The sequence below is a fragment of the Larus michahellis genome, chromosome 3, assembly GCF_964199755.1.
Source record: "Larus michahellis chromosome 3, bLarMic1.1, whole genome shotgun sequence".
NCBI classification, from domain to species: Eukaryota; Metazoa; Chordata; class Aves; order Charadriiformes; family Laridae; genus Larus; species Larus michahellis.
The window spans coordinates 23397845-23424226 of NC_133898.1; the positions used below are offsets into that span (position 1 = coordinate 23397845).

Below are 26382 nucleotides of genomic sequence, written 5' to 3' on the forward strand. Positions count from 1 at the left end.
TTAGCCTGGGAGGGGGTTATGATCCTCTTTGCCTAATGAGATAGTTACAGATGCTTATCAGTATCTGAGGTTAATCAGACTTGAGGAAGTCTCTCATGTATTTCCGATGCATTGTCTCTGAGAAATCTTCCACAGAATGAACAGAAGAATGGAAAAAAGGCCGCCTGCATAGATTATTGCTTTGAGGGATGTGCACTTGGTAGAGTTCTTGACTGCCCTGAATGGGAAAAATTTCCTGTTCCCAGTAGACATTTATTCTCTAAATTCTGAGTGTTAACAAAACGACTTGTATAGGAGGAAGAGGTATAGTTGAAAATAATGTTAAATTCGTATGATTATATTAGCCAATATTACCTGTCAGGGCAGTAATAAGCACTTTACTGTTGTCAAAGCAGAATTTGTATCCATAGAAAGACATAAAAACTGCACGTTACTGACATGCCAACGTGCGTCCTTGTTAGCAGCATGTGCCTTTTCTGGCCAGATACTTTCCAGAGGCAAATTCCTCTAGGATGACATTGTAATGCTAATATATTTCCAGTCTAGTTACCTGAATTCCTGCTGCTTATGCAATTAGCTCATTTGAAACCCATGAGCACGAGACTGACGAGTCATTTATTTTACACGGTTTAAACTGTTTATTAGTAAATGACTTTATTTTTCCCTACCCCATATACCGTGTGGAATTTGACCTGAAGTGAACCAACATTGTGCATCATTGCTTTGATTGTCTTTTCTCTTTCCTGCTCCAGGAGACTCACCAACAGCTAGCGAACCAGAAGAGTCTCTATGTAGTGGAGTTCCGGGAGGAGCAGGGCCCTCTGCCCATCGTGGTGGCACTGCCTGAGGGGGATGTCCGCGAGGATCCCGAGCCTGAAGACGAGGTTCCAGACACAAAGCTGGAGTGGAGTGATGTGAAAGAAGCTCAGGGAATGAAGAAATCTCCCTGGGTGAATGTCAGACGGACAGTATGGTAAAAACTTCGGTCCCTCTGTCTCTTCCGCTCAGAGATGCAACTGGGAAAGCCCGGCCCAAATGGACAGGTTGTCTAGGCTTACATTTCAGAGGAGGGCACCAGTAGCGCTCTCATGCCATTCATATCGCTGCTCCCATTGCTACTATTCAGTAACACTGTTTGCTTTCCCACAATTCTTCTGACGGCTTTTCGACCAGGGACGTTCAGGTGGAAACAGCCAGTGAATGTGACTTTGTCTTCAAGCGTGCGTTTACTCGATTCCTGAAGATGATGTTTAATCAATAGATCCGTGTCTTTTTCACAGGCTCTCGGGAAACTACTGAAAAGATAAGATTGTGAAAGCAATAAAGGATCCACAGAATGAGTTCAGTGTGGGGTCTTTTTGCAAAATGCCAGTGTCTGGGAGATCTTGAAGCAAGCAGCAGTTGTGGGAGTTGATGTGTGCACTCTCCGTCTCGCTGCCTAGGTTCGTTTCTTATGGTGAGGGAACTGTGAAATCAGACAGTAGAAATTGTGTGCTTTCTGGCAGGGGGTAAGGAGGGTAGCGCGATGGTGAGCAACAGCTGGAGTTGTGCAAACACTGTTCATGCAAGTGGGGGGGTTCCCCAAATGAGGCAGAGCCCACATATCTGAGGACAGCCACCCCAGAGCCCCCTGTGGGATATTGCAGTGTTTTGACTGGCATTGGAGGTCCAGTCCAAAACCTGCAGTCCAGCCTTTCTTACAGCACTCTCCTCTGCACGTGTGCTGGGATAAGACTTAACTTCATCTTCTGCCAGTTTGGTACTGAGCACAGTAGAGTCTTGGACCCTCCCCAGAGCTCAGAAGGTGCTGCAGCTGACAGAGGATTAAAGGAGAAAAAGCAAGTCCATGATACACACCAGCCTCCAACCGGAGATGGATTAAACCCCTTCGTGTAGCCGATCTCCAGCTGAAGCGCACAGAGGTACGTGCCAGATGCTAGATGGGCTCACTGGTTGGAGGATCCATCACCCAAGTCCCACCAGAAGATAAACAGACTCTGCATCCATACGCTAGGACATAACGCTCTACCTGGCAACTCCATTTTTTTGTCTCGGGCATGGCAAAAGAGACAGTGGAACCGAACCCAAACGATGTTTTATCACAAAGTGTTAGAGCGATCCAGGCTATAAAACAATTCAGGAGTTCACTTCTGTGCTGTGAGTGCTTGTTGTGGCATTTCTCTGTTTGCCAAAAGGTGCTTGTACCGCCCGTTTTATTTCTAGACCAGCCTGGGAATTTACATTTGAAGTTCTGATGTTAAAGACATTTAGGAGCAATATTTTGCATTGATCGTAGTGCAGGTTTCTGAAGACAGCAGTTGCGTATATACAAAGAGGCATGGTGAACTTAATTGAGTTTTATCTGACTCTGGTAATGAACATTCTAATTCATAGGCCGTGCCTGCTGAGCAGTTAGCTGAAGGCTGTGTTCCTATTTGCCAGCTCAATCTAAATCCACCTTTCCAAAGTGTTCCATTTGCAAACTTCCTAGTCAGCAGCACATCCAACCACCGTTTGAGAATGCCTGCTCACGCTTAGCTTGCCTCTCACTGTTGAGCAAAATCAAGAATGAATAAACCTTGGGCTAAAGGAATGAAACCTTGCTGCATGTGGATGACCTTCAGTTTGCCTCTGTCCTTGCAGGAACAGTGAGCTGAGGTGATTTGGCTCCGTCACTGACCCAAAACAGCCTCAGCCTGGGTAGTCAAGAGAGCCTGAAGTGACGATCAGGATCGGCTGTTTGTCATTTGCTGCCCTGTGTTGCAGTGAGCAGATGGATCATTTCTCTCTTCTCAGAATCAGGAATAAGGTGCGTGTCGGTTGCAGGTGATTGCATCCTCACTTGGAGATGTCCTGCTGCTTCCTTGCACTCTGTTCTGGCGTTTCCTCACCCAACACACATGGAAAATCCCCCCGTATTCTGGCCTAAGAATGGTGATGGTGCCACAGGAGATCATACAAGGCCACTACTGCACAAAAAGTGGGGATGTGGGTGATGCCAAGGTCTCCAGCAAAGCCCCGTCTGCATAGTGGGACGAGATGGCAGAATTGGGCGGGCCCTTGTGTGATCTTGGGAAGGGCTGAAGAAAGACGAGCTGTAGGGACAGGTCCGTGGCTAGCAGCACCCAATGGAGAGCAAGTTGTAAAGTCCAGCTCTCCCCAGCTGTCCTGGACCTGAACACTGTGCCATGTGCAACCCAAACAGATCTCACACCACATCTTCCCAGCTTGTGAGGTGCATATCATGCGGCACGAGGGTCCCAGCCTGTCTTTGGTGAGTGGAGGTCTGCAAACAGATATCTCCCTCGAACCCTTCTTGCGAGTGCAGGGTAAAACAACATATTGTTCTCAGTGGGTCTTTCCTCCATCAGCCAAAGCACTGGGAAGTGTCGTGACGGATTTCTAGCTGGTGCCTCCAAGAGAATCCACACAAACCTCACAGGTCCACCTTGTGTGCTAGTAGAAATGAGGAGCTGCAAGGTAAGGAATTGGTGGGGTGAATGCCATTTGCCTTTTCAGAATTTAAAGTAATGTAATAACCACCAATCTCCCTCTTCCCCCGAGGTCTGGGCACTACCTACACTTGCATTTGCTCCCGTGGGGGTCCTCAGGTCTGCTCTGCCTTGCCTCTGCTCTCTGGAGGAGGCGTAGGGCTCTTAGACCCACAGGACAATAACTCATGTTTGAGCACTTCCGTGAATCAGGAATAAGGCGTTTCCATCCCTGTCCTCAAAGCAAATGGGGTTTCACTGCTTGAATCTCGTAGCGTGAGGGAGACCGAGGCGCAGGAGGGGACCATGGTCTCGGTGCCAAGATGGGAGGTGGGGAACGGGCCGCAGCTGGGTGAGAAGAGGGGGAGGCAGACTGAGCTGGCCACGCATCGGGCTCTGCCACAGACCCTCTGTGGAGCTTTGATCCCTTCACAGAAGTCATCTCTTGTGGGTTTCCTGTTTTCAGAAGTTTATCGTGTTAATAGAGGTGCTTGTATAGATGTTTTACCCAGCGTACGGTTTGCTCACTGCTCACAGATAAAGCTGACTGTAAAATGAGAAACGTCAGAAAGTCCTGTGTGGAGCTGGCCAAAATTCTCTATTAAGTTTCTTTCTGACAAAGCAAATCCTTCTGTAATTTAGGAAGTGATGGAAGTGCTTCTAACTCATTGCATGACTGGAGACAAGGTATCCAATATACAAATATTTGGGGAACGGCTAACATTGCCCTTAAGAGCTATTTAATTAAGCAAGAGCAACCAAGCTTACAGTCTGGGCATAGTTAAGGAATGATAACATCTGTAATCTTGTTGTTATCACAGGAGCTGAGGTTTTGCCTGCCTTCAAGCGGATAGTTTTAACTAAAGGCTAATTGCCTGCTCTCTAATTGCCTGCAGACCTCCTTGTTTAGCTCAGAAAGCTGGAGAAGAGGAGCAGAGATGGAAACTCCAGTAATGCTACCAGTTGAAATCTGGTGGTGGCTGTGGGGATGCAGCAGGCCCACTCTTTTTAACAGTGTGATGGGACTTGTAAGTGCACGAGGGGGAAAAAAGGCTGATTTGTGGCTTTTTAAATGAGCTGCTACTTCTGCAAGGGGATCCCAGGGATGGGGAGGACAAATGGAACGGCATGAGAAGGGAGCTGTTGGACTTGAGGTGCCAGTCGGGGCGGGGGGGTGGATCTGGAAATGTCTGAGCAAAGGCAGAGCCTGGGACGGAGCAGCCCCATATACTGGTCCAGGCTCGGAGCAGCTCCACAGGCGGGGACCGCCCGAGCCTTGTGGTCAACAAACTGCGAGGGACAACCCTCTGCAAGCAGCACTCAGCAGAGCCAGCCCTCTCGCATTCTGGGGAGCCATGCTAATATGCAATTAACCCCAGACGAGTCTCTCCATGGGAGAAGGATCAAGCCTGCAGTGTTCCTCATGCCCAACATTTCTGGTGAGAGGACAGCAAATTCTCAGGGGATGAGACCTGGTGCACATATGGTAGATGGTCTGTACATCCTGGGAGATTCTCTGAGCTCTGGGCAGCATCTTTCCCTTCAGCAGCATTGAGGTGTGCCATTTTCCAGGCAGCAACCTTGGGCTGCCCAGCTTCCAGGGCAGGTGGGTCTCCATGGCTGTATTGAGGCAATAGGAGGGCTGGGCGTGATGGGCAATGGAGACCTCAGGGTGGTTGTTTCATTTTATTTTTCTCTTTTTTCCCTCTTCTTTCCATGGTGCAGAGAACATGCGTATCGCAGAATGGCAGGGGTTGGAAGGAACCTTCGGAGATCATCTAGTGCAGCCCCCCTGCCAGAGCAGGTTCACCCAGAGCAGGTTGGACAGGAACGTGTCCAGGTGAGTTTTGAATAGCTACAGAGAAGGAGAGTCTTCAGCCTCTCTGGGCAGCCTCTTTCAGTGCTCTGTTACCCTTAAAGAAATTTTTCCTCCTGTTCAGATGGAATTTCCCATGTTCCAATTTGTGCCAGTTGCCCCTTGTCCTGTCACTGGGCACCACTGAAAAGAGCGTGACCCCATCGTCTTGACACCCAACAAATTTAATTTTATTTTATCACTGAATATCACTGATTTTTATCACTGAATTTAGCTATTCATAAGCATTGATGAGATCCCCTCTCAGTCTTCTCTTCTCCAGGCTGAACAGACCCAGGTCCCTCAGCCTTTCCTCATAAGAGGAAAGTCCCTTGATTGTCTTTGTAGCCCTCCACTGGACTCTCTCCAGCAGTTCCCTGTCCTGCATGAACTGGGGAGCCCAGAACTGGACACAGTACTCCAGATGTGGCCTCACCAGGGCAGAGTAGAGGGGGAGGACAACCTCCCTTGACCAGCTGGCCACGCTCTTTTTAATGCATCCCAAGAGGCCATTGGCCTTCTTGGCCACAAGGACACATTGCTGGCTCCTGGGCAACCACCAGGACTCCCAGATCCCTCTCTGCAGAGCTGCTCTCCAGCTGGTCAACCCCGAACCTGTACCAGTACATGGGGTTATTCCTCCCGAGGTGCAAGACCCTACGCTTGCCTTTCTTGAACTTCATTAGGTTCCTCTCTGCCTAACTCTCCAGCCTGTCCAGGTCTCGCTGCATGGTGGCACAGGCTTCTGGTGTGTCAGCCGCTCCTCCCAGTTTTGGGTCATCAGCAAACTTGCTGAAGGTACACTCTGTCCCTCATCCAGGTCATTGATGACTATGCTGAACAAGACTGGACCCAGTAGTGACCCCTGGAGAACACTGCTGGTCATAGGCATCCAGCTGGACCCTGTGCTGCTGATCACAACCCTCTGAGCTCTGCCATGCAGCCAGTTCTCCATCCACCTCACTACCCACTCATCTAACCCACACTTCCTAAGCTTACCTATGAAATCGCTGCAGCTCACCTGGCACCTGACAGCTGCCATTCAAAACAAAGTGGAACAAAGCCACCCCTCGGTGCGTCACTGTCCTGGGGCGCAGCAGCCCTGTGTCAAACAGGGACTCTCATTCACCTGCAAGCTCCACCTGCATGGGGCTGGAGTTGGGGCCACCCTGGGAGAGTTCCAAAGTTCCAGCTTTGTATCAGTTCATTTGGATGCTCTTGACCCTGCGGTGGCCCTTCTCTCTGCCCAGCCCTCCCCAGACAAAGATTTGGCCCAGGTTACACTGGGGCCATGAGACAAGGGTCACAACCTTGCCCAGACTGCTCCCCAGCTGCAGTGGGGCTGATGAGCGCTGCCGTGCCGGCGGCACCGGGCTGTGTTTTTCCAGTGCCGGTTTACAGCAAGGTTACGCTAATGCTGGAGGTGGGGGGGAGGTATCTCAGCAAACCAGGTGGGGCCAGAAGGAAAGGGACGAGCAGGTGAACTGGTGCAGGCTGGTGTAAACTGGTGCGCGGCAGGGGAAGGGAGCAGCAAAGGGCAGAGCACGGCAGAAAGAATCGGGGAGGGGACGTGGGAGCCCTGCCAAGGCACAGGCTGCAAATGGGGTGTCCAAAGGGCACAGGGACACAGGTGCAAGGGGACAGACAGCATGACTTGGTGTGGAGGTGCTGGCCACACCTGGGCGCAGAAGGTGGCCAGAGCCATTGCCTCACAGGGTATGACCACAAATGTCTGCCTTTGTTAAGAGACCCAAACAGAAAGGCTTCTTTGTGTCTTAATGCTAAATTCAGGGGTGTTAATAGAAACAGGGCAAAGCCGGGCACCAACCCCCCCCCCTCCACACACACCCACCCCACGATGACGTGATGCTGAAACCGGTTTCAACAAGCGCATGGTAAACCTTCAGAACCAAGTGCCATTGTCCAAAGTGGCTGTGCCTTCCCTCCCTGCTCTGAAAAGGGGTTTCTTTCTACCTCTGTTGCAATCAGCTTGCTTTTGTCACACTAACACAAGAGAAACAGGTCAGGCTGGTTTTTCAGCAAGGAAAAAAAAAAAGAAAAAATAAAATGTTTTCATGACATTGCAATTAAAAAGCTTCAGCCCAAACCCACGGTCACAGCTTAAAGGTCCCTCCTAGATACGAAGCAAGAGATGCCTCCAAGTCAACTTTTATTTCTCTTCCATCTCCCGTCCCTGTTATTGAACCCCCAGTTTTTTTGCCCCACAAGCTGCAAGGCCTAATTTGGTACCACTGTTTATTAGGCACCTCTACCATGTGAAAACGTCCTTTCTTGGGTCTAAACCCCATTTAAATTAACTCACTGTCATGGTTTGACCCCAGCCAGCCACTAAGCACCACACCACCCCTCTCTCACTGCCCCCAGTGAGATGGGGGAGAGAATTGGAAGGGTAAAAGTGAGGAAACTCGTGGGTTGATAAAGACAGTTTAATAAGTAAAGAAAAAGCCACACACAAGCAAAGCAAGGAATTCATTCACCACTTCCCATGACAGGCAGGTGTTCAGCCATCTCCAGGAAAGCGGGGCTCCATCACGCATAACGGTTAGTTGGAAAGACAAATGCCACAACTCCAAATGTTCCTCCTCCTTCCCCCAGCTTTTATCGCTGAGCATGACATCACATGGTATGGAATATCTCTTGGGTCGGCTGTGTCCCCTCTGAACTCCTCGTGCACCCCCAGCCTGGCGCTGGCAGGGTGAGGAGCAGAAAAGGCCTTGACTCTTGACTCAAGTTAACCCTCTGGGGTAATTTAAGCGTTCAGATGAACATCATCACTGAGGTTAACCTGAGTTACTTTAGCCCTTGGCCCTACAGAACCCTGCAGGCTCCCCTGGCCAGAAGAGCCCTCTGAATTCATGTCCAAGCCTGTGCCTCCTCCTTAGGCATTGCCCTGTCCCAGTGCAGCTCCTGAGGCTGTGCGGGGCTGCGTACCTGTGTACAGCAAAGGGAAAGTGCCAGAAATGACTCCTGTCTATTTGCAGAATCACAGCAAACCCATCTTCATTAGCGACGTAGCGCTGGTGTATGTGAGAGCAGCCATGCACCAAAGACAAGAGTTGATCGCCTTTGCTTATTCCAATCGGCCATACAACTCCTACAGTCTACCTTGCACCTTCCAAATTGTATTTTGGAGGGGGATTAAAGGCAGCAGTATTTCCTGACATTACAGTTGTGCCTCGTAGTTCAGCAATACCCTTCAGGGGTTGCAATAACTCATATTGCCCCTGAGGCAAGCTAAATATCATCCCCGTTTCTTATCACAAGTCAGAGGTGGCATTTCCAGAAACTGCATGAAAATTTTCTTTTGGCACAGCAAGTTTAGGGAGGAAAACAGGCTTACATGGATGGGGGGCAATTAAAATGACCCAGTTTCATACTCATGCTCCTTAGTGTTGGTTGTCCAGGCTTCCCCTGACAGCAGTAATAAGCCCGGAGGCATAAAGGTGTGGTTCAGGGAGATTTTAACACTTCGAACCCAACTATACTTTTTGAAGCTGGATGTTTTTCTACCTGGGCCCCAATTTTACCAGCATCAAACCGTACCCAACCCAGAAGAGACTGAAGGGAAACAGCTTGTGGCAGGATATTGCTTTCTCTGGCAGGCTCTTTGTCTTCATTGCCATGGTCCCACATAAAAAGCTGCTTGTTTGTAGTATATACATTAAAAAACAAAACCCAAACCCAGCCTGGAAACTGCAGTCGTTGAACAACTTTTCGTGTTCCTAGGGTGACCACAAGACACACTTGCGAGGGGAGGCACTTAAGATGATTTCCATCGCAGGAGCGAGTACACCTTATGGATCACATACATCAGGGTAGCTAAGAACGCAAAGACCTACAATGGAGAAAACACATCAGCCAGTTAACTTTTTATTGTAAGTTATGAGTTCCTGCACTGCGCAAACACCTTGTGACACATTATATTTCTATTGACTCTTGCATGTTTGGAGACATTCATACATAGTAGGGCTGGGGCTAGTTTCTCTCTCTCCCTCCCAGTAAAGATTTGCCCTGGAGTACACTCCACAGTCACCTCCTCAGCTTCCCTCCCCTGCTCACCAGGCACTCACCACAGCAGCGATGTTCTCCCGGTAGATGGTTAGTATCAGAGGGTTGCCAGAAAACAAGCGGATGCTATAGGTGAAGTAGGCTTCCAACACGGCAGCACTGAGGTAGAACAGAGCTGCTGTCACTTGGCAGATGGCATCCTAAGAAACAAGGAATCACACCGTCATTTCCAAGGAGGGAGCACACTGCGGTGTGGGGAGGAAAAAAGGGGCCCCACACAAGCAAGCCCCAGCCTGCGATGTGGAGCTCAGGAGCAGCAAAGGAGACGGTTGTCTACCAGCGGTACCAGGGAGGGGAGGCCCTGAGGTTCATCGCAGCCACTTACCAAGGCGACCCAGGAGCTGCTGCCCCCGTGCGCCCCACAGATGTAGAGGCACAGGAGGGCAGTGGACATGACGAAGCAGAACACAGAGACAAACATCACCCAGCCTTGCACTATGGGTAACGGGACCTTCGAGGATGCCACCAAGATCCAGACAAGGCCCCCAAAGACCTGCAAGCGAAAGTGGGAGAAAAGGTGAGTGTGGGACAAATTGACTTATCCCAAACAGAGCCAAAAGCCATGCACGCCTCTGGCATTAGCACTGCACATGGCAAAAGTTCAGGGATGCCCTTGAGCCCTTCCCAGCCTCCACTTGAAACTGGATATTTAGCCGGGGCCATCTGCCTCTGACCTTGACCCAAGAAAAGCCTGGCTGTAGCCCTGCCTCCTGGTGTCGCTGCCACTCATGTCCTCCCCACACCAGCGTGCTCAGGAGGCTGGTTCGGCACTTTTGAAGGCTGGTTTCGATGAACAGGGAGGCTTATTTCAGAAGGGCCCGTTTGCTTCACACTCAGATCCCTGAAAGGAGTGGTGTCATACCCAGCTCACCTGCACAAACAGCACAGGTATGTGGCCTCATGAAGGCCCCCGACATGGCCTTAATGAAGGCCACATGCAAACGTCTCCCTGAAAGGTGAGAGAACAGGTCGAAGAAAGGTAATACAGCCAGTTCTACTCTCTGAAACAGGGGAAATAAGGTTGAGGCTCCCAGCTCCTCCTGGGAGGGGGGACTGGTGTTGCTGCTCCAGCTGTTCAGGTCATCCTTCGTTGACTGCACTGGCGCTGTGCAAGGTCCAGCTGCTGGTCAGGCAGCAGGTGGGACCCCATCCTTCTCAGACAGCCTTGGGAGCTTGCTGTGGGTTCTCTGGTGGGGTGGGGAACACAAGGACACCTATATCAAGACTCTGTCCTTTTTCCACCAGCAGATTCCTACACAAGAGGATGAGAGCACGATGTCCAACGCTATGGAGTGTCCAAGCTGCAAGTGGTGTCTTTGCACTAAAATGCACTCAGTAGCTTTTCTCTGCAGCAAATCAGCGCAGTTGTTTCTTGAACCTGAGCAAAGTTTAGTCTACGCAGTGTCCTATGACGCGGAGCTCCTCAGCTGAACCCACGCTGTGTGGAGATCGGTCCTGCTGTGGGGACCTATCCCTCATCACTGCTTGGTCTCAATTTTGCAGGCAAATCCCCAGAGGTAAGAGAGCCTCACTGACTCCAAGACCATTCTGATCACCGGTGTATCCCAGGCCAGCCTTTGCCAGCATCCAAATGCCAATTCAAACAAATCATGGCATTTCCATTTCCTTGGAGGTGTTTTGCAAGTGGAAAAAAAAGTTTCTGCTTTATGAAACTCAGAAAATGTCACATCATTCGTGTCACCCCACAGTTGTAGGGAAGTTCACTGGTTCCGTTACACAAATTGATAGATTAAATGAATGATGGCGGTTGAGACCTTGCAAATATCTGAGTGAAAATACATCTTCCAAAGTGCTGCTGTTTTGGTGCCTCTTGTAACAACCAAAGGCTGACACTTGAACCCTAATCCAGTCCCGGTAATAACTCATGTGGTAACACCACGAGTGCGTCGCAGCTAAAGATCCTGGAGAAAACCTTGTGGTTGCTCCACTGAAATCTATCACGACTGGGGGAAGAAGCATCACTTCTCAGTTGTTACCACCCCCCGTCTCTCCTTTCTGCAGGATGTGAATTCTCGCTCAGGCAAATATGTTTGACGTGGTTTGGTTACTGACTTTGGTTTTACGGTCCTACTCTTCAGCAGACTTATAAAATGAGGAACAGTTCAAGAGGCTTTCAACCCACAGCAGGTTGGGGACAGCAGCCTAAGAACAGATTATCTTTTAAACAGCCTTTTACAAAGCAAACGTATCTGTTTGCAGCTTGTTTCAGCTTTTCCGCATAGGCCTGGCTATCCACTCCTACAGAAAGCTCTCCAAATACAACAGATTACAAGAATTAAACCCAGCCTTACAGAAGACAAATGGTAGTTCTTAATCAGCACATCCAGATGTGGCAATCACCTCAGCTGCGGGCAGGACCTTCTGGCATTTTCGCAACTGTCTTAGCATTTGAAATGACAAATTCTTTTCGTAGCTGCCATACTAACCCACTGCAGGAAACCTCGGATTCCACTAAGGGTTGAGAAACTTTATTCTTCTGAATGCTGTGATTCAAGGCAGCCGCCTCCTTTGTACACAGCAGAGAGAATACAGGTGCACAACCTACAGCCACACACCTCCAGAGATGGAGAAATCCGGTTGTGCAGCATTCCTCTTTCCTGAGCCTTGGTGGTTCCTGAGCCTTTAGGATGCACATTTCCAGATCTTACCCAAACCAAAGCATAGGGCGCTTATTTCTGTCTCATTAAGCAAGCCGCCTTGCCAAATTCCCTGGAGACAGGCATTAGAAGCCAACAGTCTAAGTGTGGGTAGTGTAAGCACAGCGAGGCCGACAGCACGCGCGGCACCAGGACTAACGCAACCCAGCGGCACTGGTGGCTGGCAAGTGCCACCCAGGCAGAACCTCCACAGGGACTTTGCCACCCTCCTTCCTGCAGCTGCAGGAAACCTGGGCCTTGCTCTCAGACACCCCGGCACAGAAACCAAGTCCCCAGAGCATATTTGGAGGAGCTGAAGCAAAGCCTTTCTGAGAAGCAGAAGCAGAACTGAGAAGCAAAGCTACACATTGGTAGCATCTGCTTTTACCCAGCTTCTCTTTGCTTGACTGCTGTCACTCGTGTGCTTTAGCAATTGGAATCAACATCCCTGCTTTGGGACTACGTCACTAGGAGAATGAAGTAAATGCTGTAAAACCCAGGAGCGTGGACTGAGTCGGGTGACAGGGAAGGACTTGGTCCCAGATAGCAAAATTGAAGTTTTTAGTATGAAATAATCCGAACGCCCTCCTACAACACTCAGCAAAACCTCTCAATGCTGCATGAAAGTACTCAGGCTTTTAAAAAAGCCTCTCAAAACTGTTGTGAGAAGAGCAGGTTTCATGGGTGGGGACAGAGGACACAGGAAAAAAGGTTCTAGTTGAAACTTTCCATTTTTAGTCAGTGCTCACAGCAACGGCTTTGCTGTGTGCCAAAACTATTAAGATTGTGATCTTCTCCTGCTCAATAAAATTACAATATGGGAAGAAGTTACAAGGAGTTGGCCTACCCACCGTTGGCCACGCACCCAGGTCCAGCACTCCACACCTGCCGATCAGGAGCACTGTCACTTCGGCAGCCAAGGCTCTACTGCTGCAAACAGCTAACCTTTACCTCCTGCTTTAAGCAAGCAGTGTATTCTCTGCCTCTATCAGCTGCTAAAATCATCTGCCAATTAATTAATTGCCTCAATTTGGCCACCTGGTCTAAACCCACCAGCAACCCCTTCAGCTTTGTTCAGCAGGAAATGAGAAACAGTTTTCAGAGGCAGCACAAAAATCCCCCGCAGACTAAAGGAGCACTTCAGAGCCCTCCGCTCCGGGCTTTGGGGGTGAGTTTGGCATCAGGGGCTGCCCCCGGACCCCTCTGGCTCAGGGACCTGGCGTGGCTCCTAAGCCACATGCTTTGTGTCAGGTCTCATCCCACAGGCACCTGCGGCGTGAAGCCTGCTGGATGCCCCACCAGCAGCACCTGCCCTCCCCAGGGACAAGCCGGCACTCACGATTTCAGGAATGAAGAGCACATCTGGGAAAGTTGTCAGAACATCCAGGCCGCTGGGCAAAGAGGTGGTGGAAGTTGCCGAGGACATTGTGAACGTCTCTCACGGTGACTGTCGGCTGCTGTAGCTCTAGCTGTGGGAGGTAGCTGCTAAATGCAGCCTCCTTCCTTCCCTCCCTTTCTTCCTGCTCTTCCTTCTTCCCTTCCTCCTTCCTGCTGGCAGGTGAAGACAGTTGTGAATGGCACAGGTGTGGCCAAATCCTGTCACCAGGGGCCAGCTGGTGGATGATGGGAGCTACAGGGGAGGTTTTCAGGAGATGTGAGCAGCCCTGGGGCATTGGAGCAGAGCTGTCTCTACACAAGCTGAGCATGCAGGGCAAGTCCCTGGGCGGTGGTGGGTGGCACTGGCTTACATCCGAGGACAATAGAGAAGACCTGTACCCACCCAGCTGGGCAGCCTCTCATCCCCTTCATTTGCGCAGTAAGTCACCTCGTCCCCCGCCCGCATGAGCTGGCCACAGCAGCGGGCATAAGGGCAGCTGGTGGCCAGGGCAAGCCAGGACGTGCCAGATGCTGGCGAACAGCGGGGCTGAGGAATGTCTCACACAATGGGAGACGCATCTGAAGACAAGGGCGGTTGAACTGCAGGGCAAACCGCTTCCATCATCTCAGAAGGAGATTGGATATGCCAAAGGTAACAAAAATGACCTAAAATAATGAGATTCCCAAGGTATTTGGCTTCCCTTTTTTGCCTTTCTCTTAGTCTGGAGTCCATGGGAGTGAGTCATTCCGCTCTCCATAATATGGAGTGTTTACTTCTTTTTAACACACTCACGTGGATAACCAGTAAAACCACACAGCTCTGGAAGCTAAGTCCAAAGACATGAAACATCAGGAAAATAAAAGGAGCGATGTGGCAATGCATGTTGCTATGGAACAGTGACCCATGGAAGACGTGCCCATTTCAGCCACGACCTACATACGGTGGTTGTCCTTCTGCAGCTGCTCCCCTGCACAATGTCTGGAGCAGGAGGTAGGACTGCCTCGTTCATAGAATGGTTTGGGTTGGAAGAGACCTTAAAGATCGTCTCGTTCCATCCCTCCCACCATGGGCAGGGATATCTCTGTTGGAAGCACAAACAGTAGCAAAGCTCAGTATTACTGAAACCACCTGGTGTCCAGAACAGACACAGAAACTGGGTGAAGATCTGGTGGTTTGTGTTGCCATGGCACCAGGGAGGAACGAAAAGTGAGGTAGAGGCCACGCGGTCATGTTCTTCTGCCCTTTACATTTACAAGCCCTGAAATGTTTTGTAAAACAGCTAATGGTACAACCATGAGGAACAATGGCTTGGCCACAGTCACACCCGCTCACTTTGCACAATAGGAGTATAAATATTACCCTGATTTTGCACTTAATGGAGGGATGAGAATTCAATGCCAAATTGTCGGGACAGATCGACCCTTGCCTCCCCAAAAAGGGGCGCCTTTTGGTAAGATTTGCGACCTCAGCCACACCAAGTGCTTACTCAGGAAATCGAGCTTGCGATTGCAATCGTATCTTTAAAGCTCTATGGATATTCTGCAGTTCAGTGCTGCTGCCTTTAAAAGCGGATGGACTTACAGCAGACTGGCTGTTCGTGCATCCAGTGTCAGGCCTATAGTCTCGGCAGTAAGTGTTCTCACTAAATGCAACAACCTCCCACCAGACCAGGTTGCTCAAAGCCCCATCCAACCTGGCCTTCAACACCTCCAGGGATGGGGCAGCCACAGCTTCCCTGGGCAACCTGGGCCAGTGTCTCACCACCCTCAGCATAAAACATTTCTTTCCCTCGTCCAACCTAAATCTACCCTTGTTCAGTTTAAAACTGTTGCCCCTTGTCCTGTCACTACATGGCCTTGTAAAAAGTCCCTCTCCATCTTTCTTATAAGCCTCCTTTAAGTACTGGAAGGCTGCTATAAGGTGTCCCTGGAGCCTTCTCTTCTCCAGGCTGAACAACCCCAACTCTCTCAGCCTGTCCTCACAGCAGAGGTGCTCCAGCCCCCTGAGCATCTTCGTGGCCTCTGGCCCCACTCCAACAGGTCCATGTCCTTCTGCTGTTGGTGGCCCCAGAGCTGGAGGCAGCCCTGCAGGGGGGTCTCCCCAGAGCAGAGCAGAGGCTAGAATTTTTTGAAGATATGGCTTCTCCTATGTTTTTTCATGTGCTCCACTGTTGATGATTGGGAAGCAGCATGTTACTAAAAGCAATAATCAAAACTGTTGGGAGTTGGCACACCATTGCTAATTTGTGACCTGGGTTTGTTAGTGGCTCTCCATACAAGAGAAGTTTTCTTAGAATTAGTCTGTAGCAGCTGCCTTTTCCCTTATACCATACCATAGATACAATATAATAAAAAATATATATAATACAGTACAATACCTACAATACAATTTAAAACACAGTACATAAAATACATACCAAAATACAATACATACAATACAACACAGAATACATATCATACCATACAATACCATACCATATATAATACAATAAAAAATACAATACAAGCAATACAATACATACCATACATTCAATAAAATAAATATCATACACGGCAAACTACAAACAATAATACATATTGAATTAATGCTATATATAAAATACAACAAATACGATAAATACGGTACCAAACCATGCAATACATACAATAAAATACAATAAATACCATACAATATCATATTGTACAAGCTGCAGGTGAAGTGGGGGGCTACAACAGAGCTTTCTTCTTTGCCCTTGTAAGTGCCTAATTTGAAGGGATTTCAGAAAAGCACTTGGTCTCTGGCGTGTAAGCTCCTACAGCTCTGTCTCCTCCAGCACACAGCTCCACAAGCTTTTACCAGCCCACATCTGGCCAGGAATCCTTGTCCTTGGGAATTCAGTCCTGATGCAGAGACGGTTTTGGCTCCGTCTTGGACAAAGATGCGGTGAATCCATAAATTCACTGGAGTTCACAGGGAGGCCAGAAGGGAGAGGACAAAGGTTTATATTGATCTGAATTGGCAAATAAAGAGCTATATTAATTCTGTACTGACATAATGGGGCAATAACTTCACAGTCCATTAGTTGTGAAGAGCCAAGTGAGAGATATGGGTATGGTATCACTTCTAGAAGGGGACAGAACAATTCAAAAAGAGGTGCGTTATGGGCAGCTGGATGAAAAAGGTGGGCAAAGCAGCCTGCCTTTTTTGTGGGACTAACAGGAATGAAGTGAAGATGGAAAAGCACTGAACTTCCTGGTGAAAAAGTGCAAAGAAACCCAGTCAGCAATACCGACTGTGACTGTGTGGTCACACATAGGTCACTGTTTCTGAGGAGAACGTGATAGGTGGACGCTATACTCTCTTTTACTTAGGGAGGAGTTCTCCCACTCCCGACATCCACAGTCTGTGCTCACGTAACGCTCCTACTGAGGGAGACCACGCCTTCACCAAGGGCAGGCTTGCACAGCTCCATTGCTTTCAGTGGCCTTGCAAAGAAGTTAAACTTGGAAAAAGCTGTCTAAAGCAACAGCGCGTACCGTTTCAATTGCCACATTCATAGCAACACCGCTAAGCAATTTCTTGTTAACGTTTGGCTGTCTCATTTCCCTTGCTTCTTTCTCCTGGGCTTCATTACAGCCATTTTATGTTTTATTTCTTATAACCAATTGCAGTGGGGTTTGGTTTGGCTTCAGGTGGCTTGGTGGGGAGGAAGAAGCACTGTTTGCATTCATTTTCCCTATTACTTCTCCACCCACCCACACTGTTTTTCTTCTATTGCAGGATGGTCCTTCACTGAGCAGCTTCCTCCAGCTGGGAAGTAACTCAACAAGTTCATCCCTCCAGAAGAATAAAAATATATCCTGCTGTTAAGGAAAGAATACAAGAACAGGAAAATACACCTAAAACAGAGAAAACGTCAGTCTACCAAACTTCTGCTCTATAGAGCAGCTTGATTACGGCTTTGACTTTTCCAGTGTGCTGCTTTGGTCACACTTCATTTTTTCGGACCCGACTGAGGAAGGTTACGGTCACAGAAATCATCAGACTCTGTAAAAAACACCATCTGGATTCTCTCTGTATGAAATGGCTTTGGCAAACAGTACGCCACTGGCCAACAGAAGCTGAAGTTCTCCAAAGGCAGAACAGTGGCCCATCATGATGTTTTTATTTTCAGTATGTACAATTTTTGAGAGAAACTTGTGACACGCAATTGGCAAAAGATTATCCTGCAGCCAAAAGCAGTCCCGTGCCAGTTTGCAGCAATCTCCATTTTAATTTAACCAATTTTCTGAATACCTTGCAAGAACAGTTCAGATCTAAATAGCAAACTTTGCTTCTGATGTAATTCAACCTCTCAAGAATGGATATACATACATTTGCATTCAAAAAGAAAAGATTAAAAGCTGTAAGACCGCAAAACCGTATTAAAGAGGTAAGAAGTTACTATATGCAGTATTTAAGAACAACCCATGGGCGCTCTGAGATCTTGAATGCTGTAACTTCATTCCCACTTTGTATTGAAACGCCAACCTGAACACCGGTCTTCTGCGGGAGTTGAACTCCCCATCGCTTCTCCAGTTTCCTTTCCTCTCATCTTTAGCCTCCTGTATTTCAGCCCATTTATTTCCTTACGCTCACACCCCGCTGTGTCCCCCACTGGCTTCACACATAATAAACGCAAGTGGGCAACAGGACAGGCTGACACAGTGTTGACAGCAGACTGCAGAACACACAACAAAAGCCCCTTTTCCACCATGACTGGGCAGATGGTCACAGGCAAGCTAGAGCCACATGAGAGTTTCAGGACTGTGTCCACAAAAAGTGTCAAATTCACATGGCTCCAGGCGTCTGCCCGCAAACATAGTAAAATATTTTTACTCAAGGCAGACCAAATTTCTTTCTAGAAAGTTCAGGAAAGTGGTAAACGCCAGGAAGGAAAGATCTTTCAACAAACTCTTTAGAAATCAAAGAGATGCAGTTTTTCCAACACTGTTACACATTTAATGGTGCAAAAATAGTCATCAAGATTTCAGCCTTGTTGCGAACTGAACACAATTCCAGTGATGTACAGGCATGGAGGAAAGAAGTACCACTGTAATGACAGCGAAAACCTATAGACTTCCCTAATGACAATATTTATTCCAAGCACTGGAAGATGAAGCATTAACAATCCTTAAAAGCATAGTTTAAACTACGCTTCATTATACTTCTCTTCTGAACTTGGTTCCCCATCAGAGTCTTCATCAGTAGGCTCACACTCCTCTTCCTCATCATCTATCAAGCTGCCGTTAAGGTCTGGTTTGGTTCCTCATCATCATCATCACTGTCTTTCTCCACAGCTCTTTTTCCTGTAGGGACAGAAGCATCATCTATTCGTGAATCATAAATGCAGAACAAAAGAGTTCTCCCTGAGGCCATCGAGTTGGTTTCTCTCCTCAAGAGGAGAGAGAATCAACTAAAGCACCCGACCCAGTGGTGACAATGTGGGGACTGATGTTCCAGACTCTCGTGAAAAGATGCTCCATCTCTCTGACCCCTACTGCAGCACTCACCCATCTGAGCACTCAGAAAGCTTTGCTTCCTGGCCTTAATCCCAGCCTCTTGTTACAGAGGAGCCAGAAGCTCATTACCTATCTCTCTGCAGCATCTTTTATTTCTTTCCTCTTTCTCCCCAAATTTTCCCTAGCCTAGACTGTACTAACTTTACTCAGCCCTTCAGCTGCCCTACCGTCTCTCCATGCATCTGATCGCTGATGCTCTTGTCTGGAACTCAAGCCTTTTTCATACGGTCATGGCCCAAACAAAGCTCCAGCTCAGGCGTTGCCCATTCTGAGCAGACATAAGGTACTGCTGCATGGTTAACCTACAACGGTCTGGTTAATAAAACACACCACTGAGACTGCTTTTTGTAACTTACTGTTCCTGAAATGCAGCTGAAGCACATTCAGTGTCACATTCAGAGATGGGGGTGTCAAGGCCTCCAAGAAGAGGATGGCTGCATGAGTAAGGGTTCCTCAGGGCAGCATGCTGAAGGACTCTTCCGGAGCGATGCGATGAAGAATACCAAGAAAAGACAGCAAGCACAATGAAGGGCTCCTCTGGTGTGGCACGCTGAAGGTCTCAAAGGCAATCCATGCAGCATGATGGAGGTCTCCAACACCAGCCAGGTGGTGCAATGAACAGCTCTTTTCGGGTGGCACGATGATGACCTCAGAGACGAGTTGGGTGGCTCCACGAAGGGCTCCAAACTGAGCCGGGCAGCACGATGAAGAGCTCCTCCGGTGGGGCATGGTGAAGGACTCCTCCGGGGCGGAGTGCCAAAGGTCTCAAAGACCATCAAGGACAAAGAATACAAACTACACCAGACATACAGGACATACCACAGAGTACTTACCATACCGTTACTCCAAACCATACAATACAAAAGACAATACAAAATAGAACACAATACAAAATACAAAACAAGGCAAGAAAATACAACATATACAACACAAGGAATACCATACCTTACAGACAATACAGAATACTCAACAAAACGCAGTCCCGACAATGCATTGCACTCACTATAAGTACAAAAAACATACTACAAACTAGAGTACGTACCACACCGCCGAGGCAGAAATACAGAACATGCAACAGACTACAATACGTACCAGACCAGGAATACCAGACCCTACATGAAATAACCTACACCGCAATACATACTGCAATACAAAAGACACTGCAGCACAATACATAGACGAAGCTGGCAGCATTAGGAAGGGCTCCAAGAAGAGCCGGCAGGCGCAATGAAGGGTTCCTCCGGGGCAGTACAACGTCAGGCTCGAAGAAGACCTGGGCGCCGCTGTGAAGTGCTGCTCCACGGCAGAACGATGATGGTCTCCTCCGGCGTGTTGCAACCATAGCCGCCTCCGGCGCAACGAAGGGCTCCCATCGGGTGGCATGGTGAGGGACTCCTGTGGGGCAGCGAGGTGACGGGCTCCTCCAGGGCAGCACAGCGAAGGACTCCTGTGGGAGGGCGCGGTGACGGGCTGCTCTGACGTGGCGCGATGAAGGGCTCCTCTGAGCTGGCACCGTAAAGCGCTCCTCCAGCGCGGTCCCAGGAATGACTCCAGAAAGGAAGGACATACCAAACAATACAATACCACACCTGCCATACTTACAAACTATCCCATACCTACAAACCACACCGTAGAAACCATGCCATAGGCACCACACAGACAACACCAACCATACCGCACAGATCATACATACCGTACAGTACACCGCACACGATCCCACTAAATCACACCATAAAAAAACACAATGCAAAATAAAACACAATACAAAATACAAAACAAGAGAATATAACACAAGACACGCAATACAACAAAATACATCCATCCGTCCCAGAACTTCAGTTGCGCGACTCATTCCACCAAGTCTTGCTAATACACACTAGAATACAAGACATACTCCGGTACCAAATAGTGTATTATCTTACACTAGAATGCAAAACGAACTAAAGTACCACACAAGCCATACAATACATGAAATACAATTTGAAATACGATAAAATAAATACATCGCCTTCAAAAATACGCTGAAATACAACAATATATTACAATGCAACAGACAAGACATACATTACAATCAATACCATGCAATGCAATACCTACAAGAAAGAAATACAATGGATAAAATACCATACATACAATGTAAAAAAACAGCGCAATACCAAATACAAATTACAACACAAAATACGAAAGATGATACAAAAAGCACGAGCCGATACATAAAATATGATGCATACACTACCTTAAATACAAAACAATAGAGACTATACCATACTATACATACGGTACAAAGCAAAATGACATATATAGTACAAAACACACTACAGTCTAATACAAAACACCCTACAGTACAATACATACAACGCAACAAATACAATCTAATACAACACATATAGTATAACACAGTACACTCTCTACCGCACAATACAAAACCCAATACATAAAATCCATACCAAAGCACAAGGTATACGATACAAGACATACGATACATACAAACCAGATAAGACAATACCTACAATACCATACCAGACAGGAAATACAATAAAAAATAAAAATCAAGCCATGCAATACGCACCGTACATACTATCAAATAAGTACCATAGACAACATAAGCCACAAGCAATAATATACATTGGATTAGTGCAGTATATAAAATACAATAAATACAATACCGCACCGTGCAATACATACAATAAAAGACAAATACATTACCATAAACACTGTTCCACACAGCATATACCACATCATACAGTACGTAGCATTAAATATGTACCTTACAATAGACACCGTACAACATAATGCAATGCATACCGTGCAATACAATACATACAATGGATACAATACATACATACATACATACATCGGAGTACAACGCATACATCACAGAAAATACAATACATAATCGTTACACCGCAGACAACGCCGTACAGAATACAACACCTGTAATAGCATACGATACCTACAATGCGGTACAGACAATAGATACCATACCAGACCAGACATTAAATACAGAATACAAAGCAAAATGCAGTGCAGTACAATACAATACATACCATACATTACATACAATACAGGAAGTACCAGAACATACAATGCGACACATCGCAGACAGTACAGCACAATTCCAGAAAATATTCGACCGTACCCACAATACCTGACATCTCTACAACACAATACACGCCCTACAGCACGTACCATACAATACACTGGAGACGCTACAGGACAAAACAAAATGCAATACATGAAATGCAGTACATGAAAGGCAACGCGTGCAATGCAAAAACACACCATACCCTACAGACCATAGAATACAATACAAAATACAAAAATGCAATACATACAACGCATACAACACGTACCATGCACTATATACATTAAAACAATACAATACATACAATACAACACCATCAATAGGATACACGTGAAACAAAACGATACATCAGAGACAACGCACACAAGACAATACAGACCTGGCCACACAAGACAGGACATAAAGCGCAATAGAAAATGCAACACAATACAAAACACAACGCAATACTTACCAAACCATACATACCGCCACGATGGGCTCCTCCAGCCCAGCACGGTGAAGGGCTCCTCTGGGGCCGTGCAGTGAAGGACTCCAAAAAGAGCTGGGCGGCACGCTGAAGGCCTCCGAAGGTGCAGCCCAGTGAAGGGCGCCCCCAGGGCAGCACGATGAAGGGCTCCATGATAAGCCGGGCAACGCAATGACCAACTCCTCCGAGGCGAAGCAATGAAGGACTCCTCCAGGGCAGAGCGCCGAAGGTCTCAAACACGATCCGGGCAGCATGAGGAAGGGCTCCAAGATGAGCTGGGCGGCAGCATGAATGCCTCCTCCAGGGCTCCTCGGCAAAGGGCTCCTCCGGCGTGGCGCGGTGAGGGGCTCCTGACGAGGGGGCATTGTGAAGGACTCCTCTAGGGCGGCACGCTGAACGGCTCCTCCGAGGTTGCACAGCCAAGGCCTCCAAGAGGAGGCTGGCTGCGGGAGTAAAAGGGCGCCACTGGGACAGCACACTGAAGCGCTCCTCTGGTGTGGCACGCTGAAGGTCTCAAAGGCGATCTGGGCAGCATGATGAAGGCCTCCAAGACCACCCAGGCAGTGCAACGAAGGGCTCCTGCGGGGTGGCACGACGATGGGCCCAGAGGCGAGTCGGGCGGATCAATGAGGGCTCCAAACTGAGCCGGGCAGCACGATGAAGAGCTCCTCCGGTGGGGCATGGTGAAGGACTCCTCCGGGGCGGAGTGCCAAAGGTCTCAAAGACCATCAAGGACAAAGAATACAAACTACACCAGACATACAGGACATACCACAGAGTACTTACCATACCGTTACTCCAAACCATACAATACAAAAGACAATACAAAATAGAACACAATACAAAATACAAAACAAGGCAAGAAAATACAACATATACAACACAAGGAATACCATACCTTACAGACAATACAGAATACTCAACAAAACGCAGTCCCGACAATGCATTGCACTCACTATAAGTACAAAAAACATACTACAAACTAGAGTACGTACCACACCGCCGAGGCAGAAATACAGAACATGCAACAGACTACAATACGTACCAGACCAGGAATACCAGACCCTACATGAAATAACCTACACCGCAATACATACTGCAATACAAAAGACACTGCAGCACAATACATAGACGAAGCTGGCAGCATTAGGAAGGGCTCCAAGAAGAGCCGGCAGGCGCAATGAAGGGTTCCTCCGGGGCAGTACAACGTCAGGCTCGAAGAAGACCTGGGCGCCGCTGTGAAGTGCTGCTCCACGGCAGAACGATGATGGTCTCCTCCGGCGTGTTGCAACCATAGCCGCCTCCGGCGCAACGAAGGGCTCCCATCGGGTGGCATGGTGAGGGACTCCTGTGGGGCAGCGAGGTGACGGGCTCCTCCAGGGCAGCACAGCGAAGGACTCCTGTGGGAGGGCGCGGTGACGGGCTGCTCTGACGTGGCGCAATGAAGGGCTCCTCTGAGCTGGCACCGTAAAGCGCTCCTCCAGCGCGGTCCCAGGAATGACTCCAGAAAGGAAGGACATACCAAACAATACAATACCACACCTGCCATACTTACAAACTATCCCATACCTACAAACCACACCGTAGAAACCATGCCATAGGCACCACACAGACAACACCAACCATACCGCACAGATCATACATACCGTACAGTACACCGCACACGATCCCACTAAATCACACCATAAAAAAACACAATGCAAAATAAAACACAATACAAAATACAAAACAAGAGAATATAACACAAGACACGCAATACAACAAAATACATCCATCCGTCCCAGAACTTCAGTTGCGCGACTCATTCCACCAAGTCTTGCTAATACACACTAGAATACAAGACATACTCCGGTACCAAATAGTGTATTATCTTACACTAGAATGCAAAACGAACTAAAGTACCACACAAGCCATACAATACATGAAATACAATTTGAAATACGATAAAATAAATACATCGCCTTCAAAAATACACTGCAATACAACAATATATTACAATGCAACAGACAAGACATACATTACAATCAATACCATGCAATGCAATACCTACAAGAAAGAAATACAATGGATAAAATACCATACATACAATGTAAAAAAACAGCGCAATACCAAATACAAATTACAACACAAAATACGAAAGATGATACAAAAAGCACGAGCCGATACATAAAATATGATGCATACACTACCTTAAATACAAAACAATAGAGACTATACCATACTATACATACGGTACAAAGCAAAATGACGTATATAGTACAAAACACACTACAGTCTAATACAAAACACCCTACAGTACAATACATACAACGCAACAAATACAATCTAATACAACACATATAGTATAACACAGTACACTCTCTACCGCACAATACAAAACCCAATACATAAAATCCATACCAAAGCACAAGGTATACGATACAAGACATACGATACATACAAACCAGATAAGACAATACCTACAATACCATACCAGACAGGAAATACAATAAAAAATAAAAATCAAGCCATGCAATACGCACCGTACATACTATCAAATAAGTACCATAGACAACATAAGCCACAAGCAATAATATACATTGGATTAGTGCAGTATATAAAATACAATAAATACAATACCGCACCGTGCAATACATACAATAAAAGACAAATACATTACCATAAACACTGTTCCACACAGCATATACCACATCATACAGTACGTAGCATTAAATATGTACCTTACAATAGACACCGTACAACATAATGCAATGCATACCGTGCAATACAATACATACAATGGATACAATACATACATACATACATACATCGGAGTACAACGCATACATCACAGAAAATACAATACATAATCGTTACACCGCAGACAACGCTGTACAAAATACAACACGATATAAACACAACATACGATATAAAACACAACGCAATACTTACCAAACCATACATACCACCACGATGGGCTCCTCCAGCCCAGCACGGTGAAGGGCTCTTCTGGGGAGATGCACCAAAGGACTCTAAAAAGAGCCGGGTCGCATGGTCGCAAGGAATTGCTATGCAGAGGCATGACGAGGAGCTCCTCTGGCACAGTGCGATGAAGGGCTCCTCTCGGGTGTCGCAATGAAGGGCTCCAAATAATGAGAGGCATTGAAGCACTCCAGAGAAAAGGAACGCATGAAACACTCAAAAAATGCAAACCAGGAAAGCACCCCAAAAGCGATGGGCGGGGAACAGCTCCTCCAGGTCTACGCAGTGATCCACTCCACCAGGGTCATGTAGTGCTGCGCCCTAATAAAAGCTGGATAATGAAGCAGTACTAAAGAGATATACAGTGACATTCCCTAGAAGACCCAGGTGGTGAACCACCCCATAAAGCCAAGCAGTGCAGGAACCCAAAAAAGCCACTCAGTGGAGGACACTTGAATAGCTGGGCTTTGACGCGCTCCTCCAGGGCCACGTGCTGATGTGCTCCTCACATGCTTCTAAACTGGTTTGGGTAATCCTAGAAAACAGCAGTGAAATAATTCTTCTTATTCTCATTCTCATTCAGAAATTCCCAGCCAAGTCCTCTACAACATTCCTGGCAATCTTCTAGAGACAGTAAATCCTAGCAAGTCCTGTGAAAGTTCTTGAATTCATCCCAATTCATCAGCTCCTAGGGGTGCCTGGGAAATTACTCATTTCTCCCTCATTTTCTTGTTCCAAGGAACCACACTGCACATTCCCACAATGGAAATGCTGCCTGCACTTAGCCAGACCACACCTGATGGAGACACAAATGCCGCACCTCTTCCCAGACCCCTGCTATTGCACAGGGATAGAATCAT

At 47.6% G+C, this 26382-nt stretch overlaps 2 protein-coding genes and 1 long non-coding RNA gene across 3 annotated transcripts in view; 2 read left to right on the top strand and 1 right to left on the bottom strand.

Annotated features, from left to right (window-relative positions):
• Nucleotides 1-1340, top strand: part of MRPS5 (mitochondrial ribosomal protein S5) — a 59390-nt gene extending 58050 nt beyond the window's left edge. The window contains exon 11 of the mRNA XM_074579146.1: nucleotides 753-1340. Coding sequence (XP_074435247.1) covers nucleotides 753-977 — 225 coding nt within the window. The 3' untranslated portion in view covers nucleotides 978-1340. The remainder of the gene's footprint in view (nucleotides 1-752) is intronic.
• A 2023-nt stretch (nucleotides 1341-3363) lies between these two features.
• Nucleotides 3364-17881, top strand: LOC141740434 (uncharacterized). Its single transcript, XR_012586030.1, has 5 exons — nucleotides 3364-3480; nucleotides 4388-4519; nucleotides 5217-9952; nucleotides 10684-14121; nucleotides 17230-17881. It is a non-coding gene; the product is annotated as an uncharacterized LOC141740434 (long non-coding RNA).
• On the bottom strand, nucleotides 8762-13566 carry MAL (mal, T cell differentiation protein (MAL blood group)). Its single transcript, XM_074579147.1, has 4 exons — nucleotides 13432-13566; nucleotides 9761-9928; nucleotides 9438-9575; nucleotides 8762-9202 (listed from the first exon to the last, which is right to left on the bottom strand). The coding sequence occupies exons 1-4, from the start codon at nucleotides 13516-13518 to the stop codon at nucleotides 9128-9130; spliced, it is 468 nt and encodes a 155-aa protein (XP_074435248.1). The 5' UTR covers nucleotides 13519-13566; the 3' UTR covers nucleotides 8762-9127.
• Nucleotides 17882-26382: the final 8501 nt, after the last annotated feature.

What these genes read in the sequence shown, in the direction of transcription:
- MAL (XM_074579147.1), bottom strand. Translation starts at nt 13,518, where the DNA reads ATGTCCTCGGCAACTTCCACCACCTCTTTGCCCAGCGGCCTGGATGTT. An exon ending in GCAGCTCCTGGGTCGCCTTG is followed by an intron (nt 9,576 to 9,760) that starts GTAAGTGGCTGC and finishes CTTGTTTCTTAG; the next exon opens with GATGCCATCTGCCAAGTGAC. An exon ending in GGGAGAACATCGCTGCTGTG is followed by an intron (nt 9,203 to 9,437) that starts GTGAGTGCCTGG and finishes TCTCCATTGTAG; the next exon opens with GTCTTTGCGTTCTTAGCTAC.